This window comes from Rattus norvegicus, chromosome 1 (assembly GCF_021556685.1).
Source record: "Rattus norvegicus strain SHRSP/BbbUtx chromosome 1, alternate assembly SHRSP_T2T, whole genome shotgun sequence".
In the NCBI taxonomy this organism is placed as follows: Eukaryota; Metazoa; Chordata; class Mammalia; order Rodentia; family Muridae; genus Rattus; species Rattus norvegicus.
In genome coordinates, this window is record NC_141534.1 from 3,237,557 (window position 1) to 3,251,529 (window position 13,973).

The 13,973-nt window shown below is 41.8% G+C and overlaps 1 protein-coding gene across 28 annotated transcripts in view; it reads right to left on the reverse strand.

The window, feature by feature from the left end:
- The window catches only part of Pcmt1 (protein-L-isoaspartate (D-aspartate) O-methyltransferase 1), a 48,556-nt gene that overhangs the window by 15,184 nt on the left and 19,399 nt on the right, over window positions 1-13,973 (reverse strand). For 19 of the 28 annotated variants that reach the window (XM_087637492.1, XM_087637092.1, XM_087637370.1 and 16 more), the window contains one exon: window positions 721-825. The exons of 3 other annotated variants lie outside the window; for them this stretch is intronic. In XM_087637492.1, the coding sequence (XP_087493618.1) occupies window positions 721-787 (67 nt within the window). In that variant the 5' untranslated portion in view covers window positions 788-825. Of the gene's footprint in view, window positions 1-118; window positions 826-5,788; window positions 6,021-13,973 lie in introns of all 28 variants that reach the window. 6 more of the 28 variants (XM_087637027.1, XM_087637298.1, XM_087637442.1 and 3 more) reach the window with 4 other exon arrangements.

Sequence of the window (13,973 nt, forward strand, 5' to 3'; positions counted from 1 at the left end):
CTAGTAAAGCTCTTCAATGTGCTCCTCTTTTGCCGTCCAATGGTAAATCACTGTCTTGTGCTGAGTTTCAGACCATGTTTCTCTTCCTTCCGATGTTACACTCTCAAGAGTTATTTACCTGCTTCTGCCTCTGAAGCAGTTTTCACTGAGCGGTGGTAGCAGGTGCCTTCGGGGTTCAGAAGCTCCCCAGGATCTTCTTGCTGACTGTCACCGTGCTTCAAAAGAAGACATGGCAGCTGGCCGACAGAACCTGAGGCACCTCTAAGCCTCAAAGGCGCCCACTGCCAAGGCTCAGCAGCTCAGCAAAACCTGCTTCAGGACAAGGAATTAAATGCGGAACTTTCTAAAGACAAACGAAAGCCAAAGCGTCCATGGGGCCAGTGAAGCAGACCATCAGTGACTCAGTTACCTATTCCTTTAAATACTGATTTTAAAAATCAATGCTAATATGCAATTTCAAAGTCAGGGATCCTCAATAAACAGCACTCAGCTACAACTCTTAAATTTTCATTGAACTTTTGTTTTTCCTTAAAATATTCCCAAACTTACTAATTTGCATAAAAAGATGCATTTTGCTACAAAAGGTGGGTTGGGATATAAAACTGGGCAACAAAATTTCCATTAATGGGGTTATAATCTATATGTGTATACTGCTCTTTTCCTAGTCATAAAATTAGAGTACATGAGAAAAATGTGACTCTTTAGAAATATAAAGCTTACCTATTGACTGTGGAGAATCCATGTAAGGGTTAGATTTTGCATAGTGGGAGCGGTCTGTAGCCAGCATCACCTCAAATACTTTATCTGTCTTGATGATTCCATTCTCTGAAATGAATGAGACAGATATTTTAAGCAGATGTGACATCAGACATATTTCAAAATTACTCTCTCTGGCTGCACTGCAGAGGTCAGAAAGCAGACAAGACCACTGCCTGCCATGATCCAGGCAACGTCAAAAAATCAACATGAATGGGCAGCCGAGGGTCACACAAGGAGCACTCAGAGGTCACGACACGACACGTGACACTGAGGTGCAGGAGAGAGTCCTGAGTTAGAAATCTATTGTGGAGGCATCGAGATGCAGCTCCCAGGCAGGGTCAAGTAAGGACTGGTGACAGGTACAAGTAGGGGCTGGAATGCCGCCCTTGAGAAGAAAATGTTTTTCTTTGTTTTAAATGTTAAAGTATGTTCTGCTGTGTCCTGTTTCTGTGGAAGCGGTTCTCACACTTTCTTGGTAATGTCAAGTTTATTTTGATAATAAGAAGAGGGGAGATTTGTTATATGAATATTTTGAGAAGAAGCCTTTGTTTAGTCGTATTTCTTTGTTTAGTCTTGCCTCAGTTGTTCCTGGTATCGTGGGAATAACGATCTTATGGTATCTTGCCAAAATGGAAATTGTGGTAATGCATATTCATATCTACATAAAGATTAATAAAGCTTGCAACTGTGTGCAGTTGCTTCTGCCTTTGCTCTACACCCTCTGTGCCCTGGTGGTTTGCGACTGTACCCAGGGCCCCCAACACACTAGACATTGACAATCTAAGTCTCCATCCACACTGGTGGTAACTGGAGTAGACAAGAACACACAGAGAAGGCAAATAAAAGCCAGTGCAAGGCAGATGCTGCATAAAGCAGAGCCTTCAGAATGAGGAGCTGGGTAGGTGGCTCAGGACTGTAAGGGAAGCAGAGGCAGGACCATTCATATGGATTGAAGGCCAGCCTGGGCTGCAGAGTGAGTCCCAAACTAGACAATGCTACATAGTAAACCCCTGGGGTAAGAAAGGCAAACAAACAGAAGAACTAACCATGGATGCAGAGGCCAGGTAAAGGCTCAGCGGACAGTGTTATACAGTCTAAAAGAACCCAATCTTTGAGAAGAAAAATAAGGCCAATTGTATGTATATTTCATGTACAGCTAGTTATGTAATATTGTCTGTTAAAACTTCAGTGGGTATGGTGGAACATGCTTTTAATCCCAATGCTTAGGGGGCAAAGACAGGCAAATTCTTCTGCGTTCAAGGCCAGCCTGGTCTATATAGCTTGTTCACAGTAAGACTCTCATCTATTTAAAACAAAACAAAACAAAAAACTTTCAATAACTCTCATAAACCCATGCTTACAGCTACTTAATAAAGCTCTTACTTCTCTCTTAACTGTGTTCACTGGCTATGGGACATGACAACCTCTTTCCCACAAAAGGATAAACAAAACAGCCTAGTTACAGAGCTACAAGCAGTAAGATTGAATGGTCTTGACTTCCACACTTCTGGAGAGAAATAAAGTTTTCTTGCTCTTTTTGTTTTGCTCTTTAGAGACAGGGTCTCACTATTTAAGTCCAGAGAGGACTTAAACCTACCATTTTTACTCAACATCCTGAGCACTGAGGTTACAGAAACACCAGCAAGTTCAGAATAAATAAAATGTTTAAACCAAAAACATGCTTTGCTTTATTTGACTACATTATAAATAGCTATTTTAAAATGAGGTTTCAGTAAAAGCAACATGAGTAGCTTAAATATTTATGCAAACTTATGTCATTTAGTCATCAATTGTAGAACTTCCAATTTTCAAAAATTAATGTTGGCCATCCAGCTGCTCAAAAAAGACAACAAAATAAAACCCTAAATCTGAGATCAAGAAGGGGCAGGAAACAAAATAAACATGGCCTACAGCATCACCATACCAGGATAATACCAAAGAAAGAGGAAGCAAAAGACACAGATTAAACAATGATGAAATCATTCCCCCCAAAAGGAAGTACAGTGCCAAGTACTGTAGAAGACAGGTTAGTGCTCATGGGTAAGCATAGGAGAGCCTGGGGTGTTAAGTGCACAGTGTTCTTCTTCAAGGGACAGAGTGATTGAAGCAGATGAGCTTTCTAACCTTTGTGCTATCTGTGTGATCAGAGACTTTCCTGGCACCCAAAGCTCCCCAAGACCCTTGTTGTAAGCTTGTTTTCTCAGTCAGTCAAGAGATCCTATCTTTATAGACTTTACAGAGTTTCAATGCAGTCATATATATCTGACTTGTATTTCACCCAATTTTGTTTCTCAAGATTTATGTTGTACACCAGGATTGAATTAATTACTACCAGAATATTTTTCACCAAATTGTGTTCTGATTAAAAATGCCTACAATAAACAACTTTAAGTCAGACTCGGAAGTTTGAACCACCAGCAGCAACTGTTTTGAACCAACAATGCCTTTCTGCCTCCCCCCAGCTCATCTCTCTGCACCCCATTAAGGCCACAGCGAGTGCCCCTCCCTCCTCCCTCCAGAAGATACTATAACATTCAACGTACTTCTAGGGTTTGGAAGAGCACAGTGCTGGCTCCAAGAAATGCCTCATAAGTCACTGGGCCAATGGTGCCAAGACCATTCAACAATAAAAGAACACTTATTTTTGAAAGATTTACTTATTTAATATATGTGAGTACACTGTAGCTATTCTCAGACACACCAGAAGAGGGCATCAGGTTACATTACAGATGGTTGTGAGCCACCATGTGGTTGCTGGGAAATGAACTCAGGACCTCTGGAAGAATAGTCAGTGCTCTTAACCACTGAGCCATCTCTCCAGCACAAAAAGACTCTTCATAAATGACTCTGAGACAATTAGAGAGCCACAAGCAAAGGGGCTTAGCTTTGGCCTTCCCTTATGACACATATAAAACTTAATTAAAGGCAAATATTTTAAAACTAAATACAGAGCCAAGTGAATCTGTGAGTTTAAAGTCAGCCTAGTCTACAGAGCAAGTTGAAGCCAGGGCTACAAAGAGAGACCCTGTTTCAAAAACCAACAAAACAAAACAAAATTCCATGCCTAAATATAAAAGCCATATGGTAACCTTCAAAGAAGAAAAGATGATGAGGGGTTAGAGATTGCTCGGGGGTTAACAGCACTGGGGGCTCTTGCAGAAAACCAGTTCTGTTCCCAGCACCCACATAGTTCTGATGCCTTCATCTAACCTCTGTAAGCAGAAGGCATGCACAGGGGCATCTTCATGCAGGTAAAATACTCAAAACACATAAAATAAATCTAAAAATATAAAAGAAAGCACTGGGTAAATATTCAAAACTTTAGATTTCACAATAGATTCTGAAATATCAAAACAAAAGCATCAAAACTAAAACAATAAAATAAATTGTGCTTCAAAAAAACCTCTAATCAGAAGGCTTCATAACTGATGGGAAGACCAATGATTTGGTGGGAGAAGGTATTTATAAATCTTTTATCTGCAGAGGTTTAGCCAGGTGTGATGACAGGTCTCATATGTCAAATAAAGCACTTGGGAGGCGAAGGCAGGAGGATAACAAATGCAAGGTCGTCTTCTGCAGCGCAGTGAACTCGGGGCCAGCCGTGTAACATGAGTCTCAAAGAACTCTTAAGACTTAGTGCTAAAAACAGTCACTAGGGCTGGGACTCAGTAGTAGAGGGCTAGTCTAACATGCCTCAGGGTTCTGGGTTCAGTCTATAACTCTACCAAAGATAACTACCCAGGAAGTTTTTAAAAGGATGACCCAGGGACTGGAAAGACAGCTCCATGGTTAAGAGTAAATGCTACTACTGCAGAGAGCCCAAGTTTGGTTCTCAGCACCTGCATAGGGGGCCTTACAACCATCTGTAACCCCAGCAGCAGTGGGATCCAAAGCCTCTGCTGACCTCAGGCACCTATACTCATGAACATAGCCCCTCCTCCATATGACATGTTTGTAGAGAGAATCTCCTGCACTGTGGGGAAGCACCACCTCTCAATAAGATACTGATGGCCTATTAGGGAAAGACAGGAAGTCACAGGTGGGAGTTCTGATAGAGAGACTAGAACTCTGGGGATAGTCTGAGGTGGGGGTTTTCGCCCTAGACTCTAAGCAAGATGGACACATGAAAATGAGGAAAGGTAACTAGCCTTATGGCAGGCTTAGACTAGTTTAAACAGGATTAACTGAGTTACTAGCAAGCAGGAACGAGCCAAAGCTTAGGGCCTAGGCATTTACTCAAAATTAAGTCTCGGAGTTGTTATTCTGGGAACAAGGAGGCCAAGTAGAAATGCTCACAGTTATTTTTCTTTTTTAATTTAAAGCTAAAAGAAAGTTGAAGATAAGAAAAGATGACCCAGTTTTTAAGATCTAACCAGACAATCTCCACAATCCATAATCCAAGAACCACATGATCCACATTACATAAAAATATGCCAACTATCATTAGTCATCAGAAAAATAGAAACTTTAACCACTATGAAATACCATTTGTTACTCACTAAGATGGCTATAATAAAAAGTAACATAAGAAGTCAACATCAGTAGCAATACCTGTCCTCTCAAGAAGTAAGACCCTGTCTCTTAAAACAAAACAAAACAAAACTAACAAAAGCACACACACTAAGGATCACAACACGGTTCAGAATCATCAAAAAGCAGAAACAGTCCAAATGCCTCTAGGATGACTGCATATAAAACGTGGTGTATCTGTACAGTGGAATATCACTTAGCCACCAAACAGGATGACGTATGTATTCATGAACATGGACCAAACTGAAAGTCTATGCTGACTGAAAGAAGCCAGTTATAAATTACTATATACTAAATGACTTTAAAACAAAAGATTAAAAAACAGATCAGTAGTTGCTTAAAGTTGAGGATGGCAGGAGACTACAGAGGTGAGACAAGATGCCTTTCTAGACAACGAATATGTTCATGTGACCACAGCAGTGGTTGCACATCCCTACAACATAGCAAAGCCCTTGAGTGATAGGACTTAAATGGGTGAATTACACTGTGTGGGACTTACTGTAGTAAAGCTGGGTAAGGAAAAACCACTTCAGTGGGCAGGAAGCAAGCTGATGCTCTGCTCAACAAGGAAGGCCGTGGCTCCTGGGAGGAGACGTGATGAGACTGAGGAAGAGTCACATCCATGGAAGCAGCAGCAGCAGACCCTGTCTCCTCCCCTCTCAGTTCTCACCCCAAGCACTGCCATCGTTACCTGTTACAAACTTGCAATCACACAGAGCTCCTGGGGTGGCCTGAAGTCCACAAGACAAATGGAAAAACAAAGAAAACAGAGACCATAGCACTTCAATGGGTGACTACACAGCTGATCTGAAGCACCCTACAAGGTAAGCAATCTAGGAATAATCAACTCCAAAACATATTCTGGAAAATGATACATCTGAAAGACAAAAAATAATTAGATCCTCAGGCAGGTTAGAGGAACATTAAAAGCAAGTAAAGGGGCTGGGGATTTAGCTCAGTGGTAGAGCGCTTACCTAGGAAGCGCAAGGCCCTGGGTTCGGTCCCCAGCTCCGAAAAAAAGAACCAAAAAAAAAAAAAAAAAAAAAAAAAAAAGATGAAGCAAAGCATTTTGCAAGAAAGTCAGCTGACGACCATCGAAGGCACGGAATGACCAGGGCTGCAGTCAGCACCCTGATCTCAAGAGGCCCAGCCCAAGCACAAGGCAGACACTCAGTTACACTTTACTAGTAAATCAAGCTCTAGGCAAAAGCATCCCAACAGAGGACTGCCCTGCAGCTGCCAGGCAAACTCCAAAGTGGAGGGAGCTGCAAATGGGACACAGGGCACTGTTTTGGGGATGGGGGATGGGAGGAGGGAGAAACATGCTGTGGGGATAACCAGCGAAGGGCAAACCAGGAAACATTTTAGGCTTTGAGGACCACGTGGGGCACTGTAGTAGGGTGGGAAGAGCCATACACTGGAAGTATGGGTTTTTGTCACCATAAGTGTTTATAAAACCTGAAATCAGCCCAGATTTGGTCAGAGAACTGTTAATAGTTTACAGGACTCAGTGACGGCTCTGAATTGTGTCTGTCACATTTTTAGAAGTGCATTTTTTAAATTTAAGTGTAAGCTTTCAACTATCAAAGTTACAGGGAGAAATGTTTTGAATGTGCAAGAATTTAAGAATGGTGCATACGAAACCCTTCTAGCTTCTTAAAACGTTGAGTCACAACCCTCTAACTGTAGAAGTTAAAAAAAAAAAAAATAAGAGTGGGGCAAACAGTAAAATGTGTCTGACAATGTAAAGGGGGCTGGAGGATGGCTGCTGCTCTTCCAGAGGACCCTACTTCAATCATCAGCACCACAGCAGAAGGCTAAACCACACTACATTAAATAATTTACTAATTTTTGGCGACACATATATGGCCACCACTGTGCAGAAATATTTCTTTTGAATAGCAACGATTTGTCTCTAGATGTGCAAAAAATATGTGCTGTCTGCTTTGCATGTGCAGACTAATTAGAGGTTAAACATACAGTTACCATTAGCCTTTTTCAATAGTGAACAACTTGCAACCCACCCATACTCTGTTTGCAACCTTGGGGTACAAGGGCCCTAATTAATTAACTATAAAATGGCTATTGTGAGTCCAAATATGCAGCTGATCCAAACAAGAGTTTTAAAAGTAAATGTAACAGAATATAAATTATAAGCCAAAATTTTAAAACTTTGAAAAACTAAGGATCATACTAAGAATGGATACATTTTTCTTTCCAACTTGGGGTGTAGAAAAGGACAGAAGGTGAAGCAAATTTAAGGTGGAAAAAAAAATCACAAAACTATTACACAAGAGGCCAAAGTGGGGTGGGAGGTGGGTGTGAATGCCTTTAATCTCAGCGCTCAGGAGGCAGAGGAAGGCAGATCTCTGTAAGTTTGAGGACAGCCTGTTCTACATAATGAGTTCTAGAACTGTCAAGGAAACACAGTGAGACCAACTCAAAAAAAAAAAAAAAAACCCACAACATGTATTGCAGAATTATAGAAGCATCATGATTTACACATCAATAAAGCTGAGGTGAGGCAGTTTCAAGCAGATAAAACTGTAAAAAGAAGATATTTTATGTCTAGTGTCACTAGGATAGGTCTATTATAACAGATGCACAGAGCAGGGAACAAAAGGAAAACAGCATACTACACCTCATAAATAGAGATAATCACTTGTTTACAATTTTTAAATTTGGCAGAGCAGACTTATTCACTTTTCAGAATAAAATATGTTATCAACTTTAGTAAACAAATTGTTATTAAATTGGAAACGAGACAGGGAACTTGCCAATATTCTTCCTTTAAAAAAATGGAAGGGGGTGGGCTGGAGAGTGTGCCCTCCTGGCTCCCAGAGGACCAGAGTTCAGATGGCAGCACTGTCAGCAGGCAGCTCATGGAGCTCATTAGCCTGTAACTGCAGCTGTTGGAGGGTCTGATGCCCTCTTCTGCCCTCCTCAGATATCTGCACACACACACACACAGCACACACATACACACACACACACATACACACCCCATACACACCACACACACACACACCACACACACACCACACACACACACCACACACACACACCCCATACACACCACACCACACACACCACACACACACACCACACACACACCACACACACACCACCCACACACACACCACACACACCACACACACACCACACACACATACACCACACACACCACACACACACACACACACACACACACACACACACCATACACACCACACACACACACACACACTAAAAGATAGGCCTTTAAAAAGTGGACAGAGCAAGTAGTAGTGTCCAATTATAGACCAAAGAAATATGAAAGGACATAACTTTCAAGGGCAGTGCTTGGAGCAGAGCATTTGCCCACATTAGAGGACCTAGATTCTATCCCATCACCATTAAAACAGTTACAAAGGGAACTACAAAGAGAAACCAGGGATTAGGATGTGGCCAGGTGGGGACTAGGAGAGCCTAGCCTTACTGGGCCAAATTGACAACAGCTGATATCTGAAAGTGATACAATAAGAAAACAGTTTAATATGATTTAGAAACAACAACAACAAAAGAATCTTTTTAAAGGAGCTCTGCTACCAAACATGACAACCTGACATCTGTCCCTGGAGTAATCTTGCCACAGGTCCAAAACCATGTTGCCAACTGAATATGGACTAAGTCTTTAAAACTGTGAACCAGAATATATACTTACACAAATTATCTTAGGTACTTATTTTAACAAGAAAAGGCTGACTAATAGGAATCGCATTGTAATGTGGGACAACTGACTCCAACTATACCTGAAACAATGTGACGCAGTCCTGGGAATGTCATGGGAAGAATGTGAATGACAGAAGAAGCAAGCTAGAAGAAAACTGAAGATGCTAGAGCACAGTTTAGCAGGTGGTTCCTGTACAGTCAGAGGGATAGCATACAGAGTGGAAAGCAGACAGTAAATGCTACCCCAATGAGGTCCCCATGGAAATGACTCTATTGGCAACTGGGCTAAACTTAGCCCTTGTTAACCTATGGGAAACAGCTGGACTACATTTTATCCATGCCCCAAGACTGTGGGAGCCTGAGCTTAAAGACGGCAGACCAGTTCATCTGTAGAGAAAATGTTAGAGCAAAAACGATGTTCAGGCTGCGGTATGAATATTACCAGCTAACTGCTTTTAGCCAAATTTACAGTGAGAAGTAGGAAGTAAAAAGAACAGAGCAGAATAATCTGAGAAACTTGTAGTTTGGCCAGAAGAAACACCTATAAAAGTACAGTTGCTAAAAGATGAACACCACTAAAAAGCCAAATCCTTTGCATTGGAACAGTACGCATCTGGGGAATCGGTAAGACCCACTCATTACGATGAAAATTTTACTTCAAAAACTATCAAAAGAAAAAATAAGTTAAGTCCATGGATCTGGAGAGGTAGCTCAGTCGGCAAGGTGCTTGTCTTGCAAGCACAAGGACCTGAGTTTAATCTCCGAACCCAAGTTTAAAAGGAAGGAGGGAAGGAAGGAGGGAAGGAGAGAGGGAGGGGAGGTGAGAGGGAGGGGAGGTGAGAGGGAGGGAGGGGAAGGCAGAGTGGAGGGAAGAGGAGGGGAGGAGAGAAAGGAAGGGAGGAAGCAAGCCAGACAGCCAGATGGTAATGTGTGCTTGTAATTCCACAGGAAGGCAAAGACAGGTGGATCAATGTACACTTGGTGACTTTCAGGCCAGTGACTGATCCTGTCTCAGGAAAAAAAAAGTGGTCAGTGTCTAAAGAATAACACCAAGGTGGTTCTTTGACCTCCACATGCACCCACACCACATATATACACACTCTCCCCTGCTCTCTTGTGTTAAAAGAATAGAGACTTGGGCTAGAGGATTTGCTCAGTAGTTAAAGACATGTGCTGCTTGTTGAGAGCTTAAGTTCAATTCCCAGTGCCCACATGGGGCCTCCCAATTAGCTGTGACTCTGCAGGTCCAGGGAACTGTCCTTTCTCTGGTCTCTGCCGGCACTGATATGTATGGTACACAAACATACGATTGGGCAAACACAAATTTACATAAAATAGAGTTAACTTTTAAAAAGAAAAAGAAATGGATAAGAGACCTAGGACAGTATCACTTTAGGACCCACTCTGTTTGCAGCCATCAAGACCCAAGGGGTCCTAACGGTGTGAGCTCACTGTGCAGAGACAAACAGTGGCCATCCCTATGATCATCTTCCAGGGACTGAGGATGCCAAGTTCTGGGCCTAGAGAGACGGCTCAGCAGATAAGAGCATTTTACGGCTCTTGCAGAGGACACAGTTATGGGCCCCAGCACCCACTGGCAGCTCAGGGCTACACAAAGAAGCCCTGCCTCTAAAAACAAAAACAAAAAAGATCTAAAATTCTCTTTTGCATTACATAGGCACCAGGCACACTACAGTGCCCATAATACGTATATACGTATGTGTACGTGTGTGTGTGTTTGTGTGTGTGTATACACATTAAGTAAATAAATCTTTTTTAAGAATAAGAATTATGCAATGGTATAGATATCCACTAAGAATACAGAGAAAACCCTGGGAAGCCAGGCAATGTGTGGTAGAGTTAGACGCCCCTGCAAGGAGCCCTGAACAATGTAAAAATAGTGGGGCTGAGGGAGTGAAGTGTAGGCTGAAGTGAAGATCTTGGGAAGTCGGAGTTGCTAGCAACATGCAACACCTTCCAAAGAAACCTGCAGGCTGAAAGAGTGAGAAGACAAACACCTCTAGGTAGAGCTGCCCAAACCCTTGATGTCCACAGCTTCTTAGGGAACATTCTGAATACCAGACAGAGTTGGGGTGTCGGTTTGCCCTGCTTACGGGGTTGCCTGACCCATCGTTCTATGCCTCAATTATTCCCTCTTGGAATGCAAATGTATGCCTTTGCTTATCCCAGTGTTGTATTTTAGAAGAATGTGGCGTGGCCTTTTGATATCTTACATGGACTTAGAGCTAAGTCTGCCTTGGTTCTCAGAGACTTTGGATTTCTGAGCATTGATCTGAGGTCTGGAAAGCTTGGAGAGGGACTAAATATATTTTGTGAGGTAGATACATTTATTCCTTCTTCAAGAGTTCTAGTCTTCACTGTCTAGCAATTATCAACAAGCTAACAGAAGTTTCACCTTTTCTTATCCAGAATGGTTAAATAAGGTACCAGTTAATTCAAACTCAAAGCACACTGAGGATAGAAAATCTAAAAAAGACTAGATTTAAATTCATACTATAATCAAAGTAATTTATGTAACAGTAAGCAAAGCAAAGCGTGCTATCTAAGTAGCAGATGTTATTCACACACATGCTGTCACCCTCTATACCTGTCAGTTTAGTTGGTCTGTAAAAAGTAAACTGTTTCAATGTTACTTCCCAAGGAAAGCCATGCTTCTTGGGCTCCTTTTCACCATATATAAAAGCAGGTAACACTGGCAGTATTAAAATGTGCTTGCCTGGCTTCTAAAATATACATACTGCATACTATCATTAATGCTATAAAATCACAATCTTGGGTTTAAAAGGTTCCTCTGAGAACTGGTGTATGTTCAAATCTGACAACAGATCCCTCTGCAGTGTTCCTTACAGTGAAATGGTCAGCCATCTTCTGACCATACCCAGTGACAAAGAGCATCATTGTCAAAACAATTTTTTTTTTTCATTTTTCTTTTTCAAAACAGGGTTTCTCTGTGTAGTCCTGGCTGTCCTGGAACTTACTCTGTAAACCAGGCTGACCTCGAACTTAAGAGATCTGCCTGGGGTTGGGGATTTAGCTCAGTGGTAGAGCGCTTGCCTAGGAAACACAAGGCCCTGGGTTCGATCCCCAGCTCCGGGGGAAAAAAAAAAAGAGAGATCTGCCTGCCTCTGTCTGCTTAATTCTGAGATTAAAGCCAGAACTGCCTGGCTTTTTCAAAGCAAACCTGGTAGTCACGTAGCTCTGTGGGTTCTTCCTTGTAGTAAGCCCAAATCTACCTCCTGCTCTGACCCTCTTCTTCTACACATCTCTTCAAGTATTTTATTACTCCATACCACTTCAGGATGCTAAGCTGGACACCTCAGTCCATCAAAGCACCATCTACAATGCCAACTCTATTGCCATGTCCGTCACACATGTCTGGCGGTCCTGGGTGCCACCATCACCCATAAACCAGCTCAGTAAGAAAACACAGGCACACAAAACAGCATAACGCAACTTTCTCTTCCTACAGCTCAACTTCACTTTAAATGGAATGTAAAAGAGCCAATCATCTAGATCCGTGGGTGGATGTACAGCTGGCATTTCAGAAGTAACAGACAGAAAGATCAGAAGTTCACTGTCTCTCTCAACTCCCTGGCAAGTTTGAGGATAGTCTAGGTTCAAACAAGAAACTGATTCAAAAAAAAAAAAAAACCAAACAGATAAAAACATAAACAATAACAACAGTAAAAATGTTTTTAGGACTCAGCAACTATAAATTATCATAACCATATGTTCAAATACCAATAAAGGTCTCTACTTAGGTATACTATAGCATATTAAATCTCTTATTTCTCCCAAATAAATTCCTGATCTGCTCCTCTCCCTGGAAAAACCAAACCAAACCAAAGTCTGCTGTTCACTCATTTCCAACTTAGAAACCAGCAAAACATCCCAGGTGCCATACCCAAAAACTTCCAGGGTCATATACTTGGCTTGTCCCCCGTCTTTTTCCCACACCTCATATCCAAACCTAGCATTTGAAATTTAATGGGACTGCACTGCTCAGACCTCAGCTTATCTTCCTGGTTGGGTCTGTCCTTCATCAAATCTTTGCTCAAAGGATGTATTAGTGAGGCATTCTCTCCTACAACTACGAACCCACTGTCCCGTGCTCTGACAATGGACATCCAACGAGGTTCTATTTACTTTACTTAGCTGTTCACTGTAGAAGAAAGGGTATTTGTTTTGCTCTTCCTCTGGCCCTAGTGATTGGCACATAGAGAGTACCCACACATGCCCAAGGTGCAATATACAGGCGGGTTACTCAGGAGGTTGAAGGAGGATGACTGGGCCCAAAGATTTGTGACTAGCTTGGGCAATTTAAGGAGGCTTTTGATTATTTTTAAATAAATAAAGAGAAAGCATTCAAGTATTCATTGGGTGATTGATAATTCCAAAACACTGTTTTTGCAAAATGAAACAATTGAGGATGGAAAGAAAACATACTTAGAAATAATCCATACATTAAGGAATTGGGTTGAATTTTCCCCTTTTTATGAATAAACAAGTTGAGAAGAGAAGGAAAAGAAATTGCTCAGCCTACTCTAAGTAGCCAGTGTAACATTTTAAATGTTAAAAGATGATACTGAAATCCAAGCAGGAATCTCATGCCCTTCATACAACCAAAGTAAAAGGGAAGGCTCTGAAAACCAAGTTACTACCTCACAGCAGCCCAACAAGCTAGGGCTCTGGTGGTAGCCCAAATTTCCCTGGCAAGAGCATGCAGGAGAAAGAAGTTGGCCATCATCAAGTGCCCCCTGAAGCACTGAGTCAGCCATGAACAGAGTTCTAAAAGACTGGACCAGAATTTTTCTTAAACTTTATTTTAAAATATAGAACTGAGGGCTGGAGAGATGGCTCAACGGTTAAGAGCACTGACTGCTCTTCCAGAGGTCCTGAGTTCAAATCCCAACAACCACATGGTAGCTCACAACCATCTGTAATGAGATCTG